The sequence below is a fragment of the Stenella coeruleoalba genome, assembly GCF_951394435.1.
Source record: "Stenella coeruleoalba genome assembly, chromosome: 11".
In the NCBI taxonomy this organism is placed as follows: domain Eukaryota; kingdom Metazoa; phylum Chordata; class Mammalia; order Artiodactyla; family Delphinidae; genus Stenella; species Stenella coeruleoalba.
In genome coordinates, this window is record NC_137157.1 from 11,770,058 (window position 1) to 11,794,052 (window position 23,995).

The 23,995-nt window shown below is 49.1% G+C and overlaps 1 protein-coding gene across 1 annotated transcript; it reads left to right on the top strand.

Annotated features, from left to right (window-relative positions):
• Positions 1-6,393: 6,393 nt before the first annotated feature.
• On the top strand, positions 6,394-10,483 carry APOL3 (apolipoprotein L3; the record flags this gene model as incomplete). Its single annotated transcript, XM_079936544.1, is given in 4 exon segments — positions 6,394-6,407; positions 9,642-9,771; positions 9,775-10,017; positions 10,079-10,483. Coding segments are annotated over 4 exon segments (792 nt in total).
• Between the last annotated feature and the right edge of the window lie 13,512 nt (positions 10,484-23,995).

Below are 23,995 nucleotides of genomic sequence, written 5' to 3' on the forward strand. Positions count from 1 at the left end.
GCCATTTTATATATATATATATATATATCATGATGGCTGGAGTAAGGAGACATGAGGAAATACAGGTGTTTCCTGCTACCTGAACATAGAGTGTTTCTACGAAACCTTTAGCAAACCAAGATGCCATAGATGCGGATGTAGGCCTTTCATCAAAGTTTACTGGCCGAGGATGATCTTTTGGAAAGCAAGGGATGCCCGTAAACAGAAACGTTCAGAAATGTGACAGCACTACCTATCCGAAAGAGCTTTTCGTGGAGATAGACTAGGAAAACAAATGGAATACTCGACCGCAGGTGAAACAGGGGTTGTGCTGTGTCATCGAGAAGCTGGTTGTTTCATATCCCCCTAACGGGTCCCACACCTCGTATTTTAGCCAGGCTGTGCCCGGGAGGCAGAGGGTACCCTGGAGGCCCTAAAGCAGAAGGTGCAGCAGAGAATAGACAGGGCCCCTGAGGGGTGCTCAGAGCTGAAGAAACTCCACACAAATAGAACCACGACCAGGAAAGTGCGACATTCCCGGGGAGCCGGTGGAGGAATTGGGGGAAGGAAGAAGCGGCAGGAGGCTTTGGCGCTGGGCCTCCAAGAACAGTAACATTTCACCTGGTGAAGCAGGTGGGGAAAGGCATTGCAGGGGGAGGAACAGCCCGAGCAAACGCCCGGAGGCTGGGGGGAATCCGAGGCCAGGCAGCTGGGAGTCCTCCAGGCACCTGGACCAGGCCCAGGGAAGCAGGAAGTGGTGAGAAGACCGGAACTAGAGCAGTAGGAGGGCCTGGAGGCTGGGCTAAGGACTCTGAACTTGATCCTGTCTTAACCCCTCCTTTCCCTGACCAAGCAGGATGCCCTGCGGCTACATGCAGGGGGGTGCTTGGTGAGAATCTCTGTCGGCTCCCAGGGAGGGGAGGGCGTGTCTGGCTATGCAGTTGGGTGGGGGACAGGCTTCTCCCACCAACAACTATTCCGGGAAGTTATCGACCAGAGGCTAATGGAGGAGGACGCCACGTAGAGTAATCCAGCAGGAGGGAGCACCGTCCAGCATGCACACCCAGCTGGGGGTGCACACGAGGGTCAGGGCCAGGCCGGGAGCGGCAGAGAAGGACCGAAGGAGGAGGTCGAGGGCGCAGCCCCGTTTACAGGTGTTTGGAGTCATCCAGGATCCAGGCTTTCTGCCCGAGCCCTCCTCCGCCCCCTCCTTGCCTCCTGGTCCCTGTGTTTCACAATTTCAACTGGCTGCCCTGGCTCCCGAGCTCGTGCAGCTTCGAGGCAGAGAAGGAGGCAGGGGACGAGCCAGCTCTCCTCTCCCACCTGTTCCTTACAGCAGGGAGCCTCCAGGCCCCCCTCTGCTGAGTTCTTCTGTGCCTTGTTAGCCAGGACTGGGTCATACGGTCACCCCTAGCCGCAGAGGGGCCCAGCAACACATACCTGATGTCCAGGCCCTGAGACGAGAGGCAGAAGGGTCGAGGGGGGAGGCGAATGGCTTTGGAGGAAGTGGAACTTCAGGAGAGCAGGTGGGCAGGAAAGCATCCAAGGACACAGGAACACTGTGTTGTTAAGATCAAGTCTGAGAACAAAGCACAGGAGCGGGAAAGGGACCAGGCGGGGAGTGAGCAGAGCAAGGGCGGCTTGGAAAGCGAAAGGAACCTGCTTTAGGCAACCTTACCCCTGGCGGCCTGCCTGTGTGTATTCTCTCCACCCACACTGTCAGTGCCTGCAGCCTCAGGCACACTCCCATAGTGGACAAGCTGTTTGTTACTCTTCCTGAGGGAGAACCCTGGGCAACGCAGAAAGAAGGCGTTGGAAAGAAAGATTCTAGGATTGGGGCTTAGGTCAGGTCATTTGGGGGAGGCTCTAAGGAAATGGGGCCTCTGTAGATCGGGTGCTGCAGAGAATGGGGGCCAGTTTACACTGAAGGTGTCCCAGTAAATCCATCTATGGAGAGGGGAGACGAGTGAGGAGAAAGGTCTAATCGGTAAAGAAGGACAGTCATGCTTTCCAGCCAAGGGAGGGAGTGTTGTGTTGGGGGCAGCACAGTGATGGGTGTTCGCTGTCCCATTTCCTCATGCTCTCAGGGCGCCGTGGTCTGAGGTTGGTGTTCTCTGAGAGTCTGTACATCCAACCGGAGAATAGCATCGCCCTGTTGTGATACCAGGCCAGCCTGGGATGTCAGAGGCTGTTTCTTTGTTTTCTTCCTCAATCCTTTATAAATAGTCATGTAAATAAACAGAAGGGAATATCCCCATACACTTTAAAACTCCTCTTCTTATTAAATTCAATTAACAGTGAAATATTTCCCGTTATACTCACCTCTGGAGCATAGCTACCTTTTTTGACTTTATATCTCCCTCTTTGGACACGCTTTATCTAAACTCTTCTCATTTGAATATTATTATGATCTCATGGCCTTTCACAGACTCAACCTAGCCTAAAAGCATGATCATAGTAATCATTATCTATTATTATTATTATTATTATTATTATACGTGGGTGCCCCTTCTAAACACTGCTCTGAACATCTTCGAGAGCATCCTTGCCTTTGGAGTAGCAGGTATGCCGGCCCATGGAATTCACTTCCCCTGCAAGGAGTCTTGCTTCCCTTGAGTGGACAGAAGCCCATGGGTGCCTATGTGGGTGGGCAAGATGCTGCTGGAAAATGTATCTGTTTAAGGTGACAGTTCACTCTGATATTCTGCTTGAACCCCTGTTCTTATCCCTACTTTTCTTAGAGAGCTTGGTTTCATCAACACGAACGTGTCTCCTATACTGACCGTTGTCACATCAGGACACATCAGGCTCATTTCTTATTGGCACTTGATCCAACTGCTTCCATCATCCTTAAGGTGGTGGGTTACCAACTACTCTAAAGGGACTTCTGCTGTCCTAGAGTTAAAACAATCCAAAATAATAAGTGCATATCTTTAAAACAAATCGATTCACACAGTAGGTTCTGCTCAGCCCTTCCCAGGGAAAACCACTTTAAGTTTTTTGCTTTTTCTTTAGGCAGTTAATCAATGTGTTCAAATAACTTCTTCCATTGGGAGAGAGAATAGTGTGAGAGTGCACTGGAGACAGGAACCTGGACTTGAATTCTGGCTCTGCCACTAGCTGGGTGCTTTGAGTAAATTACTTAACCTCTCTGAGCTCCAGTTTCCTTGCTTCCGGGGTCATTGTGAGAACTAAAAGTGAGTGAATGAATACCAGGCACTTAGAATAGTGCCTGATGCAAAGTGGCGAGTCTTCAACCACAATAGCTAATAAACATTAGGTACTCCATGTTTGATATTATTTATTTACTTCCTTCCAGGAAAGATAATAATTTCACTTACTTTTATACTTCTTCTTATACCGCTCCCCACCTTCTCCTAATACCATTGCATCACTAGGGCCGAACAGTTTCAGGAGCCCCTGCACGTCACTGACACTGGATCGTTATTTATTGTTACCCATTAGTAAACACTAGTGCTCCCAGCCTCACGTAATTTCTAGAGTATTCCCTTCTTAGCTTTTTTTCTGTATTTGGTTTTATTGCTTCACTTCTATAACTTTGCAGATGGCTGTCTCCCGTCTGATTATCTCCTCCTTGTGCCGCAACAGGAGAGCAGGACTCTGACTGGGCTTGGAGGCAGCTGACGGGAGATGAGTAACTTTCCTTAGCTAGCGGCCAGCAGAGCCCAGGAGACAGAGAACCTCTCTGGGTTAAGTCCACTGTGGCACTGGTGGCCGTCCCAGGGGAACCCACCAGAGAACTCGCCCCTCGCTGTTCCCTGCAGCCACTGCTCACTCACGATCAAGCCCATAGTCTGTTTTCTCTTTCCCAAGGGTGAAGCGACACCTCCTTCCAGCCTGACACAGGCGGGCGAGCTGAAGGGAAGACTCTGAGACCCCAGCTGCTGCCACCATGAGCACAGTAACCTGCTACTTAGGTAGTCAGCTGCCTCTTCTCTGGCAGCTTCCTACTTGTGACCTAGAATTGAGGGTGGTGTCCCCAGGCTGAGTTAACCAACAGAGGAATCAAGAACCAAGAACGGGATGGATAAGCATCCTCGAGCCCCCACGAGGGGCCAAGAGGAGCTCCCCAAACCCAGGGGTCTGTCCCCACAGGCTTCTTCCCGGCCCCGCCCCCCCCCCCCCCGCAGGGAGCCAGGACCAAGATGCTCACTTCCTCACCCCCTAGTCCTGCACCGCCATCCAGCAAGTGACTCCGAAGTGAGGACAGGACAGCCCATGGGTGGGGGGGGGCAGCAGATGGGAATCCCGGAGGCCGGGCCAGGTGGGGAGAGGAGGTCTGCCAGCATCCCTGGAGGCTTCTCCTGGCCTCTCCCTTTGTCCCAGCAACGCCCCTGCTCCTAGACCCTGAGGCGGTACCACAGAGCCTGTTGCCTTCAGCTCTCGCCCTGCTGCCAGCCCAGCCGCTCTGTGAGGCTCAGTGGACCCTGAACTGAGCCCCAGCCTGGCCTTTGCCACCTCCCACCTGTGTGACCTGGAGCACCTTACCTGACCTTAATTGTAAAATGAGAATAATATTTCCCTATGTTGTTTTCAGGATCAAATGTAATGTGTGTTCGTGGCGTGGGCCAACGCCTGCCACACAGCAGGTCCTGCCTAAGTGTGGTTGCTGTCCCCTCTACCTGGAATTTGTTAGTTTCAGGTTGAAACCTCACCTCCCCCAGACTTCTCACCCCCTCCGCACCCCCCCACCCCCACCCCCGCAACTGCCTGCAGCTCTGTCAGGGCACCTGCTTGCCAGGTGTAACTGCCTCAGGCAGGTACTGGCTCTATGGATCTCAATACCCCTGCAGAGACGCGGGTGCTCAGTTAGTTCCCCCATCCACCCCCATCCAATCAATGCACGATTTAGTGCTGTGGGTTCCCTCCATGTAAGCCCTGGGTTCCCTTCTCCCTTAGGGAAGGGGGAAGACGCACCCACATGAGCACTGCGTTTTCTTGAGTCTCGTTTCCTCAGGATTGCTCCTCCCCCATCACTGCATTGCTCAGCGACCAAATCACGTCCTCCCTGGAGCTGCCCTGAGAGCAAATTAGTCAAGCTGAAGGGTAAGGGAGGGGAGAGCAGATTAGAAGCCAGGAGCCGCCATCCCAGCAGACTGGGATCCTTGAGGGGGGGCTGGGCTGGTGAATTCCTGAGGCTCAACTCTCCTCCGGAACCAGGTGATCTCCTGTTTATCAACAGTTCAGCTTGGGTCCAGTGGAGCCAGTGGGGAGCTGGGTCCCCTGGGGCCAGCCTGGAGAAGAGAGAGGTGATGGGGATTGATCATAGGATCAGAGCCAGGGGTCCCACCCCTCCCCCACCTGAGAATTGCCCTCCGCTGCCCAGCCTGGAGTGTCTGTGATTAGCAGGAGGAATCCTCTCCCTTCCATGGTAGTTTTACACAATGACGTGTGGTCTGAAACTTTGTTGTTTTTTTTTTAACAGCTTTTTGGTTGGTTTTTTTTTTGGAAACCCTTTTTTTTTAATTAATTTATTTATTTTTGGTTGTGTTGGGTCTTCGTTGCTGTGCAAGGGCTTTCTCTAGTTGTGGCGAGCGGGAGCTACTCTTCATCGCGGTGCACGAGCCTCTCACTATCGCGGCCTCTCTTGTTGCGGAGCATGGACTCCAGACGCGCAGGCTCAGTAGTGGTGGCGCACGGGCTTAGTTGTCCCGCGGCATGTGGGATCTTCCCAGAACAGGGCTCGAACCTGTGTCCGCTGCATTGGCAGGCAGATTCTCAACCACTGCGCCACCAGGGAAGCACTGAAACTTTGTTTTTAATTGAGGTAACATCGGGTTATAACGTTCTATAAGTTTCGTGTATACAACATTATATTTCTACTTCTGTATACACTACAGAAATTAGTTGCAAAGAAGCCCCATAGTATACGACAGAGTAGAATGAAGAAATCACAATTTTTTAAATACAAGGAGACTTCAAAGAATTGTCTTGATGGTTGGCCTTGGATTCAACCTCTGACCTTTCTGCTTGCGGGCCTTGGGTGGTCCCTTATCCTGTCTGAGTCTCACTTTCTTCTTCTGTGATACAAGAATAATACCTCTTTGTGTGGATATAGAGGGAGATCGATTTTACATCAAGTCCCAGCCCACACATAGAGACACACTGGTCGCCAGTCTCTTATCAGCAATTCTATCACCTCCAACTTTCTGAAACAGGCACAGGTGTTTGGTAACTCATCTGGACAGTAACCTTGCCCTGTACTGACCTGAGCTTATTTATAGTCATTACAGACTTTTTCCCATTTAATGTGAATGTTTGTTTGTTTCACTACCAAAACGTGAGAACATTCATTTATCGGGTGCTTTCCAGACTCTGCTGGAAGTGGTCAGGCTCTCCTGGAAATGGGGTGTCACGCCCTTTTGATCCTTTTTTGGTCTGCATCTTCCGGTCATGGTCATCCGTAGGTGTGTCATCTAGTAGCTAATATAGTAAAATCAGCCTAGAATGAGACTGAGGGTCTGGTGAGGTCAGATACCTTGCCACTTTGGTTCCAGCTGGTTCTATCCGGTTTTGGTTTGTCTCTTCCTATAGCTTTCTCCGTTTTTCTCCGGACCCTGTGACTCCAACACGTTCACCTCCAAATGGAAAAATCCTTTCCCTGCGTGAATAAAGGTGGCCATTGAGGTGCAGCGTATTCTATTTCAGGGAACCTGAGCATCCAACACTGCGCCACCACTATTTAGACAACTGCTTTGAAAAACAGTGTCTACAGGGAATTTCCTGGTGGTTTAGTGGTTAGGATTCGGAGCTTTCCCACTGTGGCCCAGGTTCCTAATGTTAACTCTCAAAAGCTGTTGGGAAGAGACAGGAGTCAAGGGTCTTCTTCCTGTAGATGAGGCCCAAGCAGGACTCTATTTAGGACAAGTCAGAAAATCCTGACACCATCAGTTTGCGTTCCCGGGGATTCTGGCTGGAGCCCTTTTCATCTCCATCTTAGGAAGTGTACCAACACTGCAGGATCCTGCTGGCCCGTAAGGCAGAGAGGCTGGAGTGGGATTGCATGGAGCTGGGTTGGACCCTGGCTCTACCCCTGCCCAGCTCTGGGACTCTGAGCTTAAGAGTTGGAGTCTCAGATTTGTCATGTGTCCAGTGGGAATAGCAATTCAATCTGATGGTCTTAGAGTGAACTGCAGGCTCAGAGGCGGGGAACCAAGTGCAATCATCTCGTCCAAAGGCCCAGGGAGGCCTGGACCAGGGTCGGACCCAGGGGTCAGGATGGAGCAGAGGGGTCCAGGTTGGAGGACTAGTAGGAAGGCTTGGGCAGCAGAGCCAGGACTAGAGTGAGGCGAGTGGGTCCCTAGGACACAAAACTGAAGGGGCTGTGACCCTAGCAGAGGTCCTGTGAGTGGGAGAGGGGACATTTCTTCCCTCCCTGACTCGATCCCCTCATGCTGAGCATAGAGGGCCCTGGGTGACTGTGTCCTCCACACCCTGCCTGGGACCTGGGGTTCTCCATTGCCATCTGGGACCCTCTTCCAATCTACATAGAGTAGCCCTGACCAGTGGGAAGGCCGTGTGGCTTAGTGAGACCTCCAGCATCACCATGAGTGGCTGCCGATTTTGTGTCATCTGAGGGATTCTGACGAGACTTCACAAGTCCCCACCAAAGAGGAAAAGTCTTCCTCCACCAGCTTGTGCGAATGCAGGTCTCTCCAGGCTTAGCAGTTCATGTGGATGTTTCCTAAAGTCTCTTGAATCTTTGAGAGGTTCCATAAAGTTGCACATGGCCTTGGTGTGCAGGCATGTGAAGTTGTCACCAGCTAAGGTATGAGTTAGGCTGGTGACCCCTGAGAGGTCGGGGGTGCTGGGCGATGGGTCAGGAATCAGTGAGGCGGGCTGGAGAGTCCAAGGGGAACGAGGGTTAATAGCATATCACCTGCTTCCCAGTCAACTGGGGCAGCAGAGGGACCTAGTGACTTTCAGCTGGGAAGGCCAAGGGCATCAGACTTGGAAGACAGCAGATGCCAGGCAAAATGATCATTAAGGTTCCTTCTAGCTCTGATTTTAGGTTTAAAAAACCTCTAAGTATGCAGAATTAGCCAGTCTGCAGAGGCTGAGGGCACAGTCCCCAGGGCTGTCCTTACATTTGACCCCAATGGCAAATTTGGGAGATCCCCAAAGCTACCATCAGGTGTGAGAATTCCCTAGAAGGAGGCACAGAACTCCCTGAAAACTGTCACGATCCCAGTTACGGTTTATTACAGGGAAGGATGCTGGTTCCCATCAGCCGCAGGGCAGAGTCTGGGCGGGTTTCACACAGGAAGCTTCCATTGTCCTCAGGCCGTGTCCCTGTCCTGGATTCAGCGTGTGGCAGGGCACACGGAGCACTGCCCGCCAGGGACGTTCACCCTGTTTAAAGAAATATATTCTGACTCTTGTTAAAACGATAAGGAAGAGTCTCTTCAGGACTATCGTGATAGGCGTGAAGACCATCGCAGCAGAGGAGACAGATGGGCGCACGTCCGAACACAGCAAAGATGAGTGGGGATTGGTAGCCAATGATCAGAGTGAGGGGCGTGGGTTGGAAAATCACTGAGAGGAGACATCGAGGGCAGGGGGGTTCTTGTTGAAATTTGCTGACAGGATTCTTGCTAAAAGCAAGTAAAGGACGTATGCATCAAAGGTGGGAGATGAGGAGTTTGATCAGATATCAAACATGATAAGATCTAAACAGTGGGAAGGCTTCTCACTAAACTGACTTGGACGAAGTTTTGCTGGGACTGGGCAATACAGGCCGTCAAGGACAGGACACAAGGGCGGAGGTTGAGGCCTATTGGAGAAGAGGGCTCAGAAGAGCCTGACTGAAACTTGACCGAGGAGTGAACCTTTTTCAACAGGACCCTCAGCGTATGGAGTTTTATTTGGGCTCAGTCACTTGCTGCCCGCACAGCTGAGCGGTTGTCTCCTGCCCTCCCGGAGGTCAGACTAATGCCCTAGTGTCCAGCTCCTCCAGAGGTCAGATGTGATACCACGTGACCCAGAGGCCCCATCACATGTCACCCTGTTAGCCTGTCCAGTGGCCAAAGGCCCAGGCAGACGAGGACACTCCTATCAGCCAGAATATTCTAGGGGCTCAGGGACCACTTCCCAGTAGCCAAGGGCAAAGAGCAGGCTGACTCCTCACTACACACTAAGGTTCTCTGAATGAAGGTTTTTCTGCTCCAATCCCACGTCTCTGTGCTTCTCTCTGGAGTTCCCACTCTGCCCACTCTTTGGAAGTGATTGTGTTGACCTGCCTCTGAGGCGTCTTTATCCAATACCATTTTTTTTTTTTTGGCCGTGCCACGTAGCTTGTGGGATCCTACTTCCCCAACCAGGGATCGAACCTGTGCCCCCTGCAGTGGGAGCGCAAAGTCCTAACCACTGGACCTCCAGGGAATTCCCTCAAATACCTATGTTAAGTTAAAAGTATCCTATGATGACGTTTGCTTATTTATTCCATGATTGAATAAGTATACGGAGCATCTACAAGATACAAAAATATGTGTTTAATGTTGAAAGAGAAAAATTTACATTTGTGAAATTCTTTTCTATTTGATTTATAACAAAATCTCTGTGATTTACAGACTAGATCTTGTTGAGCCTAGTTTATGAACAAGTAAACTGTCTTTCTCATCCCTTGACCTTCATTGTTACAGGGCAGACCCAGATGCACTGCATCAATATCTGAGTGAGCTAAAAACAGACTTGGCCGTGGAGTACCAAGTCACGCTCCGAAAAGACCAGCTGGACAGGAAGAGGTTTTTGAACAGGTTTCCTCTGGTAAAATGAGAGCTAGAGGAGCTCATAGGAAAGCTCCACGCGTTCGCAGACAAGGTTGACAAGGTCCACAGGGACTGCACCATCTCCAACATTGCGGCCATCTCCACTGGCGCTGTGTCTGGTGTCCTGACCATACTTGGCCTGGCTTTGGCACCCATGACAGCGGGGGCGAGTCTGGCACTCTCGGCCACTGGGTTAGGGCTGGGAGCAGCGGCTGCTGTGACCAGTGTGTCCACCAGCATTGTGGAACACGTCAGCACGTTGTCAGCAAAAACCGGAGTTAGTCGCCTGATGTCAACTGGCGTTCCTGGAGGCACTTAAGATCAGCCCCCGAACTGTTAGCACAACAAAGAAATTCACAGAAGCTGTGCAACGCATTGGAATGAATATCCGTGCCATGGAGACGGTCAAAAGCAACCCTGGCTTAGCAGCCGACGCAAACGTCTTCATCAGCAGTGGAATAATCTCAGTCCAAAGCAGCCAGCAGGAAGAGGTTACTTTCAAAGGCAGGGCTCTGGCAATGACCAAAGGAGCCCGGATTGTGGGTGCGGGCACTGCAGGTCTCTCCCTTCTGATGGAAGTGGCCTTCCTGGTGAAAGAGGCAAAGCACTTGCGTGAGGGGGCAAAGACAGAGTCGGCTGAAAGGCTGAGGCAGCAGGCCCGGGAGCTGGAGAAGAAGTTGGAGGTGCTCACCGGCATCTATGAGCGTCTGCAGTAGGGCTGGACTCCGCCACTCCCGGAGCTGTGCAGGGACCAGGGACACTTGCGGGGCCAAGGCACGGAGGCACCTTGTTAGAGGGAAAAGGAGGACGAGATAACATAGATGTAGCTAGGTGTTAGGAATTTGGCATTTCTGTAGCTGAGCACAGCAGGGGAGGGATAAATGCAGGTGGCAGGTGGGGGAGAGAGAAGGAAGGAGCATGGAGCCTGGACGAAGGGAGGAGAGGGGCCTAGAGAGTGCGGGGAGGAGAGAAGCCACTTATTTTGGACTAAAGAAGACACTGGGGGCAGAATAAAGGGAGAGGGAGGGGGAACTAGCAACAAGAGGCCAGGAATATGAAAGGGTTGAACATGGGAAAAAGCCCAGGAGTTAGGATCGTTGGGCTCCAGGAGAGGTAGCAGGGGCTCCTCTCTCACCCCTCCCCAGGGTTTGATGTCTCTGGTGGTCTCTAGCCCTACTTTTCCAGTATCAACTCACCTTTGATTCCAGCAGCTTTATCTTAATTAGGCAGTGATTTCTTTTTGTTTGTTTGTTTTGCGGTAAGCGGGCCTCTCACTGTTGTGGCCTCTCCCGTTGCGGAGCACAGGCTCGGGACGCGCAGGCTCAGCGGCCATGGCTCACAGGCCTAGCCGCTCTATGGCATGTGGGATCTTCCCAGACCGGGGCACGAACCCGTGTCCCCTGCATTGGCAGGTGGACTCTCAACCACTGCGCCACCAGGGAAGCCCTGTTTTGTTTTGTTTTTTTTTTCCTGTTTGTTTTTTTAATGAAGCATAGTTGATTTATACTGTTGAGTGGGTTTCCAGTGCACAGCAAAGTGTTTCGGTTATACATGTAGCCCCCTGTGCTCTACAGTAAATCCCTGTTGTTTATTTTTTGTATGCTAGTGTGCACCTGCCAGTCCCATACTCCTAAGTTATCCCTCCCCCACCTTTCCCCTTTTATAACCATAAGTTTGTTTTCTGTGTCTGTGAGTCTGTTTCTGTTTTGTAAATAAGTTCACTTGTACTATTTTTTAGATTCCACATATAAGTGATATCATATATTTGTCTTTGTCTTTCTCTTTCTGACTTACTTCACTTAGTATGATAATTTCTAGGTCCATCCAAGCTGCCCCAAATGGCATTATTTTATTCTTTTTATGGCTGGGTAATATTCCTGTGTGTGTGTGTGTGTGTGTGTGTGTGTGTGTGTGTGTGTGTGTGTAGGCGAAGGTTTTGAAGAAACCCTCACAAAACTAATCACAAAAATAATACTTAAAATGAATACAATATATGTCATCATTATTCTCACATGGACTCCAACCATGACCAATGACATGAAAAATCATCGTTGTCATTCAACTACAAGAACACCAATGACCAACACCCGAAAAACCCACCCACTGATAAAAATCCTCAACAATACATTCACTGACCTCCCTACCCCATCAAATAACTCACCATGATGAAATGTGGGTTCCTTACGAGGGCTCTGCCTAATCCTACGAATCCTAACAGGCCTATTTCTAGCAACACACTACACACCAGACACAACAGCTGCCTTCTCATCAGTAACACATCTGCCGAGACATCGACTATGGCTGAGTCGTTCGATACATACACGCAAAGGGAGCTTCCGTATTTTTTATCTGCCGTTATGCCCACGTAGGACGTGGCCTATACTGTGGGTCCCATACCTTTCAGGAAACATGAAATATTGGAATTATCCTATTACTTATAGTCCTAGCCACCGCATTCATAGGCTACATCCTACCTTGAGGACAAATATCATTCTGAGGCGCAACTGTCATCACAAACCTACGCTCAGCGATCCCGTATATCGGCACTACCCTCGTCGAATGAATTCGAGGTGGCTTTTCTGTAGATAAAGAAACACCAACACGATTCCTCGCCTTCCACCTCATTCTCCCTTTCATCATCACAGCACTAGCTGCCGTCCACCTATTTTATTCCTTCAGGAAACAGGGTCCAACAACCCCACAGGAATTCCATCTGATATAGACAGAGTCCCATTCCACCCTTACTATACAGTCAAGGATATCGTAGGTGCCTCACTATTAATCTTAGCCTCACTAATAGGAGCTCTATTCTCATCCGACCTGCTCGGAGACCCCGACAACTACACCCCAGCAAACCCACTCAGCACACCACCGCATATCAAGCCAGAACGGTGTTTTCTATGCGCGTATGCAATTTTACGATCAATCCCCAACAAGCTAGGAGGAGTCTCGGCCCTGCTGCTCTCAATCCTAATCCTGGCATTTATTCCAATTCTCCATACATCCGAACAACGAAGCGTGATATTCCAACCCTTCAGTCCATTCTTATTTTAAGTACTAGTAGCAAACTTACTAGCGCTAACATGGATCGGAGGACAACCCGTGGAACACCCATATGTGATTATCGGACAACTTGCAGATATTTTTTTTTGTTTTTTGTTTTTTTTGTTTTTTGCGGTACGCGGGCCTCTCACTATTGTGGCCTCTCCCGTTGCGGAGCACAGGCTCCGGACGTGCAGGCTCAGCGGCCATGGCTCACGGGCCCAGCCGCTCCGCGGCATGTGGGATCCTCCCGGACCGGGGCACGAACCCGCATCCCCTGCATCCGCAGGCGGACTCTCAACCACTGCACCACCAGGGAAGCCCCTTGCATCCATTTTATATTTTCTTTTAATCCTAGTGTTAATACCAGTAACTAGTCTCATTGAAAACAAGTTCCTAAAATGAAGAGTCTTTGTAGTATAACACAATAACCCTGGTCTTGTAAACCGGAAAAGGAGAACAACATATCTGTCCGAGACACTTGGAAGAAGCACTAAACTTCACCGCCAGCACCCAAAGCTGAAATTCTATATAAACTATTCCCTGAAAAAAATACATTATAAGACATTCATAAAACGACAGTGCTATGTCAGTACTAAAAATAATTCATTCTACTGCATACATGCTATGCGTATTGTGCATGTCTGTTACCGCCACATAACGGCTATAATGTCTCTTTCCCATGTATATATGCACGTACATTGTATGTATAATCGTGCGTTGCATTATTTACCACATGCCTAAGAAGCATGTACATTATATCATGAATATTACATAGTACATATACATTATTGGTCTTACATAGCACATTGAGTTAAATTGGTCCAAGCCAACATGTTTGGAATCCTGTCCATTAGATCACGAGCTTAATCGCCAGGCCGCGTGAAACCAGGTGTCCCTCCTCTCGCTCCAGGCCCACGGCTTGTGAGGGTTTCCACTGATGAACTTTATCAGACATCTGGTTCTTACTTCAGGGCCATCTCTCCTAAAATCGCCCACTCTTTCCCATTAAATAAGGCATCTCAATGGGTTAATGACTAATCAGCCCATGCTCACACATAACTGTGATTTCATACATTTGGTATTCTTTATTTTTGTGGGGGAAAGCGCTTAGACTCAGCTATGACTTTAAAAGGTCTTAACACAGTCAAGCAAACTGTAGCTGGACTTGGATGTATTTGTTATTTGGCAAGAGCCAATCAGTTAATGGTTACAGGACATAGCGCTTTACTCTTCCCCCCACGGCTTAGAACAGTTAGATATCCCAGTGAATCAACCTCAACCCCCTTCCTATCATACAGATGAGCTACTTAGATATTCACCACCCATAGAGACAGACATCCCCCTAGATTCGCCAACCATTTTATCAAAAATCTAATACTAAATCTGACATAAGCCACGTAATACAACCATACAAGCATCACCTCTGTGCAGCAAGTTAAAGTTGCTCGAACATCTCATAAAGCAAGACACTGAAAATGTCTACATGGGCCCACTAGCCCCATGAACGTAAAGGTTTGGTCCCAGCCTTTCTATTAGTTTTTAATAGAATTACACATGCAGGTATCCTCACCCCGGTGAGAATGCCCCCTAAATCACTATGGAATTTAAGAAAAAAAAAATGTCATGAAGAACCTAGGGGTAAGACAGGAATAAAGACACAGACCTACTAGAGAATGGACTTGAGGGCATGGGCAGGGGCAAGGGTAAGCTGTGACAAAGCGAGTGAGAGGCATGGACATATATACACCATCAAAAGTAAGATAGATAGCTAGTGGGAAGCAGCCGCATAGCACAGGGAGATCAGCTCGGTGCTTTGTGACCGCCTGGAGGGGTGGGATAGGGAGGGTGGGAGGGAGGGAGACGCAAGAGGGAAGAGATATGGGAACATGTGTCTATGTATAACTGATTCACTTTGTTATAAAGCAGAAACTAACACACCATTGTAAAGCAATTATACTCCAATATAGATGTAAAAATAAATTAAAAAAAAAAACAAAAGGAGCAGGTGTCAAGCACGCCACACCAGCAGCTCACAATGCCTTGCTTAGCCACGCCCCCACGGGAGACAGCAGTGATAAAGACTGAGCCATAAACGAAAGTGTGAGTAAGCCATGTTAATTAGGCTGGTAAATGTCGTGCCAGCCACCGCGGTCACGTGATTGACCCGAATTAATAGAACTACGGCGTAAAGCGTGTTAAAGAACCATACAAGATAAAGTTAAACCTTAATTAAGCTGTAAAAAGCCGTAATTGAAACAAAAGTAAACTACGAAAGTGACTTTATTAATATATTCTGATCACACGATAGCTAAGACCCAAACTGGGATTAGATAACCCGCTATGCTTAGCCCTAAACCCAAACGGTCATAAGAACTAGACTATTCGCCAGAGCACTACTGGCAACAGCTTAAAACTCAAAGTCACGCCCCTCTAGAGGAGCCTGTTCTATAATCCATGAACCCCGACCAACCTCACCAACCCTCGCTACTCCAGTCTATACACCTCATCTTCAGCAAACCCTAAAAAGGAGCAAAAGTAAGCATAATTATAACACATAGAAAGGTTAGGTTAAGGTGTAACCTAGGGGGTGGGAAGAGAGGGGCTACATTTTCTACACCAAGAACACCCTTTATCCACACGAAAGTTTTTATGAAACCTAAAAACTAAAGGAGGATTTAGTAGTAAATTAAGAGTAGAGCGCTTAATTAAATAAGGCCATGAAGCATGAACACACAGCCCGTCAGGTGCCATGACAAAGCCACAGTCCATCAACACATGCTGAACAATTATATGAGAGGAGGTAAGTCGTAACAAGGTGAGCATACTGGCAAGTGTGCTTGGATAAAACAGGACATAGCTTAAATAAAGCGCCTAGTTTACACCTGGATTTCATGATCTATGTGTGTCTAGAACTAAATAGCCCACACCTTTCCCACCATACTGACACAAGCTAGTCAAATAACACATTCACCAGACATCTAAAGTATAGGAGATAGAAATTTAAACATTGATGGTGCTGTAGAGAAAGTAAGGGAATGATAAAAGAAATATTATAAGTAATAAAAAGCAAAGCTTACCCCTCGTCCCTTTTGCATAATGACTTAACTAGTAACAGCTTAACAAAGAGAACTTAAGCTAAACTACCCTAAATCAGATGAGCTACTTATGAACAGTTACTAGAACAAACTCATCTATGTGACAAAATAGGGAGAAGATTTATAAGTAGAGGGGACAAGCCTAACGAGCCTGGTGATAGCTGGTTGTCCAGGAAAAGAATTTCAGTTCAACGTTAAATAATACTAAAAATCATAATAAGCTTCAACGTATATTTGAATGTTAGTCTGAAAAGGTAGAGTCTTTTAGAAATGGATACGACCTTAACTAGAGAGTAAAAACACACTATACCATAGTTGGCCTAAAAGCAGACATCAATGAAGAAAGCATTAAAGCCCAACAACAGAACACATTTCAATTCCAATATTAAGTAAATCAACTGCTAGCCTTAGTACTGGGCTAACCTATGACTACAGAAGCAATACTGTTAACATGAGTAACAAGAAATATTTCTCCTTGCACAAGCTTACCTCAGCAACTAATAACATACTGATAATCAACAGTAAGTAAATACAACCCAACACTAAATCATCTATTAAAAACACTGTTAACCCAACACAGGGGTGCACTCAGGGAAAGATTTAAAAAAGTAAAAGGAACTCGGCAAACGCAAACCCCACCTGTTTACCGAAAACATCACCTCTAGCAACACCAGTATTAGAGGCACCACCTGCCCAGTGACAATCGTTAAACGGCCGCGGTATCCTGACCGTGCAAAGGTAGCATAATCATTTGTTCTCTAAATAAGGACTTGTATGAACGGCCACACGAGGGTTTTACTGCCTCTTACTATTCATCAGTGAAAATGACCTCCCCTTGAAGAGGTGGGGAAAACAAAATAAGACGAGAAGACCCTATGGAGATTCAATTAATCAACCCAAAAACCATAATCTTAAACCACCAAGGAATAACAACATTTCACATGGGTTGATAATTTCGTTGGGGTGACCTTGGAGCACAAAAATCCCTCTGAGTGATTAAAACCTAGACCTACTAGCTAAAGCATAATATCACTTACTGATCCAAAAAATTGATCAACGGAACAGGTTACCCCAGGGATCACAGTGCAATCCTATTCTAGAGTCCATATCGACAACAGCGTTTAGGACCTCGATGTTGGATCAGGACATCCTAATGGTGCAACTGCTGTTAAGGGTTCATTTGTTCAAAGGTTAAATTCCTACGTGATCTGAGTTCAGACCGGAGCAATCCAGGTCGGTTTCTATCTATTATGCATTTCTCCCAGTACGAAAAGATAAGAGAAATAAGGCCCACTTTAAATAAGCGCCTTCTAAACAATTAATGATCTAATCGCAACCTCATAAGCACAGACTAACCACCCAGGGCCAGGGTTTTGTTGAGGTGGCAGAGCCCGGTCATTGCGTAAAACTTAAACCTTTACATCCAGAGGTTCAAACCCTCTCCCTAACAAAAGGTTTATAATTAACAGTTTAATGTTCATCATTCCTAGCCATAGCATTCCTGACACTAGTAGAACGTGAAGTCCTAGGCTATATACAACTCCCAACTCCGAAAAGGACCAAACATTGTAGGCCTTCATGGTCTACTCCAACCCTTTGCCGATGCAATCAAACTATTCGCTAAGGAACCCCTGCGACCAGCTACATCTTCCACCTCCATATTTATCATCGTACCCATCTTAGCCCTAACCCTAGCTCTCACAATATGAATCCCTCTACCCATACCATAACCCCTCATCAACATAAACCTGGGAGTATTATTCACACTGGAAAAAACAAGTCTAGCCATATATTCCATTCTATGATCTGGCTGGGCCCCCAACTCAAAATACGCATTAATTGGAGCCCTACGAGCAGTAGCCCAAACAATCTCATATGAAGTAACGCTAGCAATCATCCTCTTAGCAGTGCTCTTAAATGGAGCCTTTACCCTATCAACCCTAACCGCAGCACAAGCACAACTATGGGGCTTCCCTGGTGGCGCAGTGGTTGAGAGTCCACCTGCCGATGCAGGGGACACAGGTTCGTGCCCCGGTCCGGGAAGATCCCACATGACGCGGAGAGGCTGGGCCCGTGAGCCATGGCCGCTGAGCCTGCGCATCCGGAGCCTGTGCTCCGCAACGGGAGAGGCCACAACAGTGAGAGGCCCGCGTACCGCCAAAAAAAAAAAAAAAAGAACAACTATGACTAGTCTTCCCTTCATGACCACTCGCCATAATATGATTTATTTCTACCCTAGCAGAAACCAACCGAGCCCCTTTTGATTTAACGGAAGGAGAATCCGAACTCGTATCCAGCTTCAATGTAGAGTACGCAGCAGGCCCCTTCGCCATATTCTTCCTGGCAGAATAGGCCAACATCATTATAATAAATATATTCACAACAATTCTATCCCTAAGAACATTCCACAACACCTACACACTAGAACTATACACAATTAACTTCATTATTAAAACACTACTACTAACAACATCCTTCCCATGGATTTGAGCATCCTCTCCTTGATTTCGATATGACCAACGAATACACTTACTCTGAAAAAACTTCCTTCTTCTGCGAAGAAATGTCTATTTAGATTTTCAGGCAGTGACTTCTAGATAATGATGCTGCTGATGGTGGTGGTGGTGACAACACCGTGGATGGATCATTCGACAAGTTACCATTTGCTCTTTGGGACCAGGGTGCACTAAGAGACCAGTGAAGTTCCCATAAAATTCCAAATGTTGTGTTGGAACAGAGGTTGATTTGAAAAAAAACACAAAAAACAACAGAAAAGAAGGAAAGAAAAATGAAACCAGATGGCAGCAACAAGTCAAGAAACTTTGCAGTGTGTCAAGGAGATGAACCAGCCTGGGGCCAATTGACACGGCCTCTCTGACCCTCAGTTTCTTCCTCATTTAGGGGCAGGGCTGGGCAAGACATTTCAGGTCCATCTGGCTCTCCTCAGGTTGTGTTCTACAGACTTTGGTTCAATAAATATGCACTGACCCACTGAAGCTTCTTTGTGTTGATTGACAGCTCAGCTGGGCTCCAGATGCCCGACTTCCCTTCCCCGGGAGCCTGACTTCCAGGAACTCAGGGAGCAAGTCCTCCATCGCTCCTCCTGCTGCCCACTGGGCTCCCATCCAGTCATCTCCCTCAGACCCTGATGCCCCGCAGGCCCCACTGGGACACCTGGGGGAGCCCGTGCACATCTGGCTTGGACAGAGCATAGGTATGTTCCTCCTCCAGCACCTTGGACCCAGGATGGACACGTGGCACCCAAGGCTGATTACGATCAGAGGGCTTGTTTGCAGGTGTGAGAGAGGGTCAGCCATAAACAGAGGGGCAGAGAGAGATAGCCAGACAGCAAACAACCTCACCCAAGCTTCCTTCACATTTCAGCGAGATCCTGCATGAGCTTCCAGAAGGGTCTTCCTGTGTTTAACCTTGTGGCACTGCCCCTGCCCCCTACCCCATCTATTCCCTACATGGGGCTAGAATGACCCTTAAGAATATCGATCTCGGGCTTCCCTGGTGGCACAGTGGTTAAGAACCTGCCTGCCAACGCAGGGGACACGGGTTTGAGCCCTGGTCGGGAAGATCCCGCGTGCCACGGGGCAACTAAGCCCGCGCGCCACAACTACTGAAGCCCGCACGCTTAGAACATGTGCTCCGCAACAAGAGAGGCCACCGCGATGAGAGGCCCTCGCATGGCAACCAAGGGTAGCCCCTGCTCGCCGCAACTAGAGAAAGCCTGCACGCAACAACGAAGACCCAATGCAGCCAAAAATAAAAATAAATAAAATAAATAAATTAAAAAAAAAAAAAAAAGAATATCGATCTCAGCAGCACCTGCTTCCAACCCTTCCACGGTTGCCCATGACTCTTAGCACAGAAGCCCAAAGCCTCCCTGCGGCCCAAAGTAGCCTGCTGGAGCCTGGGGTCCCCCGAAGGCACAACTGGAGGCCAGGCTCACTTGATCCCTGGGAGCAGGACTGAGAGGCTGGGGGAAGTTAAACAGGGAAGGAGGGAAGTCCATATGAGGCCATGTTCTGACTTGGTCACCCATATGGGGGATTGCACCTGCCAGGACCTTCCCAGGAACCTTCAAGGAATGGCCTCAGGTTCAGCCTCTCCAGGGAGGAAAGAAGGGAGTGTCTGATGTTTGTTTTCATCCCCATGGGCCTGCTCTCCGGGACATTGACTCTCTGTGCTTCCATGTGTGGAGCATGTCAGCCCCAGACAGGCTCCCATGTTGGGCGCCCAGGGCAGGAAGCAAGTGACCTGGGACACGGAAATGATCCCAGGACATTTCCTAAGTCACTCCGCACGTGCTGCAGTGCCTTCTCTGACCTTTTGTACAAACCACCCTCGCAAGACTTCTCTCAGTGCCCCTAACTCCCTCTCAGCCTGTGTTTCCCTGAGGCCTTCAATGGGCCCTTCCATTCCTTCCTGAAGACGTCAGCAGTTGTGGCCATCCACCTGCCTGACCCCCGAATCATGAGTTCATTCCTTTGTCAATTCTTCCTCAGTTCTTGGAGAATTCCCATTCCTGCACAGACTCGGTCTGGGCAGTGATTCAGGTACTGAGTGATGGAGCCATTCAGTATCCACCACCTTGTCCGCCCAGACCCTTAGAGCTGGACCCCATTGTGCTCAATGTGCCTTTATGCAATTCCACTGTGACCCCTATGTCAGGTGTTGGTTCCAAGCAACAGAAACTGAGATTGGCTAAATGAGCACAAAAGAGGGTCCTTTGGGAGGGAAAAAAAAAAAGACCTCAGCATCGCAAGCCTTCAACAGTGACTTGCTGTTCTCCACAACCACCAGGCAGGAAACAGGATTTGCTCTCCTCCCTCAGTCCCTTCTGAGTTGAATGCTTGCCACTCCCTCAGCTTCCTGTTTCCTGAGAAAGGATGTGTAGTCAAGCAAAGATAAGCTGCTGCAGAAAAAGCCAGGTTTCCTGTAAACAGGCTCCCACAGCCTCTGTGTCCATCCAAACATCACTCTCCACCAACCCCTGCTTTTTACTTTCTACTTTAATTTAAAACGCAATTCACCTCTGCTCACTTGAGCCTAGGTTTTGCACAGGACACTGGGGACATAGATGCACTTGGGGAAGCCTCAGTCTAGTCAGCAGATTCCAGTAGAAGGAGACAGACCAGGAAAGAGGACACGCGGCTAGGTTTAAGCACCCTCGGGCACCACTGGAGCACCAAGCTGGTGACAGTCAACCCTGTCGGGGAGGACTCTGGAAGGTTTCTTTAAGGAGATTTTGCCTGCTTTGGGCCTTGGAGGAGGACCTAGATCTTTCCAGATAATGGCAGTGTTCCTCGTAGAGAGCATTAGCAAGAGCAAACACCTGGACGCACTCAGGTAGGTAAACGGCATTCAACACAACTATCAGTACAGCTGTTTCTGATCTGACACCCCATGTGTGTTCCTGCACCACAACTAATAGGGCTTATGAGAAAGATGAGCTGGGAAAGACCCCTCGAAACCTATGAAATTTCGTAACTAGCACATGAACCAGAACAGTAACGATCCTGATAAAAATTCCTCCCTGGTTAAACCTCCACCAACTCGCGTATCTGGTGTCAGAGCCCATCAATGCTTTGCAGACTTCAGTCCTCGGGTTCCTTCCGGATGTAAGTACTGGTGAGTTTTGCTTTGCGTAGAGACTATTTTTGCCAAAATAAAAATCAGATCCCGGGTATAGCCTTCTGGATTAACCCATCCAGCGGGAAATGACCTCACAGCTTCCCAGCCTGCACTCACAGCCTCACCGAGAGTTCAAGCCGTGGAAACCTCAGAGGTTCTGGGGCTGCTCCGCCAGCCACGACTTGCACAGATCGGGGCAGCCGGGAGCGATTCAGGTCTGCAGAGGTGACAGGAGGAGAAGGTGGTCCCGTGTGTCCTCCGGATCGTCACCTTTGGCCAAGTGTTTCTGTTTGATTGTGAGAAAACTGGCCCCAGATTGGTTTCAAAACTTAAATGTGCTGGGAAACCTGCTTTATACCGACATCATTCTACTAGAGGTATTTGAGAGGAAAAGAACAAAACAAAAGCCAAACAGCAAAAGTCACATACTGCAGAACTGAGCACCTCCCGGGCTGTGTGCTGGGGATGCAGTGGGTTTGGGGTTGGAGAAGGAGGGGCAGGTGACAAGCCCAGAGTGGAGAAGTAACTAAGGCCACACAGCCACGAAGTGCCAGGGCCTGTGCGACTGCAGCAGGTCTGAACCTAGTCTGAACAGTGGCTCTGGACCCAGGCTGTCCTCTGAGTTGGCCAGCTGAGGGGTGGGCTGACGTTGAGGGTGGTGCCCGGGGACTTATTTCTGTGTGATCTAAGTTTTCCTTTCGGGTGTATCTTGGATGCTGGAGAGAGGGTGTGGTTATAACTCAGTAACCTGCAGCCTCAGACTGGGGACTGGGATTTACAGAGGTGATAACAGCTAGGCCTCATTGGTCAGTGATCCTGTGGGCGTGGGGACAGGGGGAGGAGGAACATGGCCTTCCTCTCGCCTCATCCTCAAAATAACCTTTTGAAAACAGGATTATTGTCCCCATTTGACAAATGGAGAAACTGAGGCACAGGAGGTTTAGGTAACTGGTCCAAGGTAGCAGAGCCTGGATTCAAACCTCGTCTGACTGCTCTTTCCACGTCGCTGTGCCTCTGAAGGGTAAAGGAGGCGGGGGTGATGACTGAGAGATATCCGGGCTCTGCACGGGTTCCCGGACCACTTGGGGTGTGGCCAGCTGACCCCAGAAGGCAGTAGCCATGGGACATGTGCTTTCCCCCAAGCACCAGTATTCCCTAGTAAGGATGGATCCTAATTTACCTACCTATGCCTGAATGTGTGTATTGTAACTCAGTTTCCTCAATTTTTAAAAATGTAGGGACAATGCTGGATTGACAATTAGTTTTGGGGGGATCGTGGGCCTCTTGGGAAACTGCCCTGCCCAGAGCATTGGGCTTGCCTTCCCTGGCCTCCAGGGAGGGCCAGATCCCCATTGACAAGAAAACATCTGCTCTCCTTGATACAAGGAAGGTGTGAGTCATCTGTGGCAAACAGAGAGCAAAAAAGGTTCCTTTCCTAGCCACTCAGGTCAACACATCCATTTATCTACATTAGTGCATTGGGGCGAACTAGAAACACACAGCAGCTTCTCACCGAGGCGAACGCACCTGACAGGCCTGCATCTCTCCCTGAAGATTGCAAAGGATGTGTGAGCAACTTGCTTCCGGCGAGGTATCAATTCTCACGAGGAATATGGAGAATTTGTTTGCTGTTTGGAAATGCTTTTGACCAGTGGGTGTCTCTTCTTTTGCACTCTTTGTTATTACCTACCAATCCAACATTAAGGGGAAAGATCTTATATTGGGGGACTTCACTTCGTTTGGGAAATCAAGGAAGGCTTCCATGAAGAAGTGGCATTTGAGCTCACATTTGAAGATGAGCAAGGGTGGAGGAGGCTGGAAAGGAAAGTGGTGGTAAGAGATTTCAAGGCGTAGGCCCTGGACCTGCTAAGGTCAAAAGAAGACCCGAGGTCCAGAATCCGGAAGGTGGCCAGCGTGGGTCAGAAAGGAAACTGATGGGGCTACCATGTCGGCCACTCCAGCTTCCCTGTGCCAGGACTCATGCTGAATCCTCTGCAAGGGCTGCAGTGGGAGATCGGGGACACTGTGAGCACCGGACATTGCCAGCAGCCTCTGAAGGGACGGGAGGTGGCACTGTTGGCACAGACATCGCTGCAGTTGGAACTACACGTCTGCAGCCCCAGGGGACCTCGGAGGACAAAGCCAGCAGAGCAGCTGCTTTTGACGTCAAGCAGTTACAAAAGAGGCAGAGCAGGCAGGAGCCCAGGGCTGGTACCCGGAAGGAGCCGGGGCGGGGGTGGGGGGGTGGTGGGGGGGGTGGGGGTGGGGGTGGGGGTGGGGGCAGGATGGTGGCGCACCAGAGGCATTGCCTGGGGGCTCCCCAGACCCTTAGAAGAATCCGACAGGCCCTGGGATCCAGCAAAGCAGGAGGGGTGGAGCTAGAGAAATACTGCTTTGTGACTCTGTTTTGCCCACAAACTGGAGTACCAGGGAAACAGATTACAC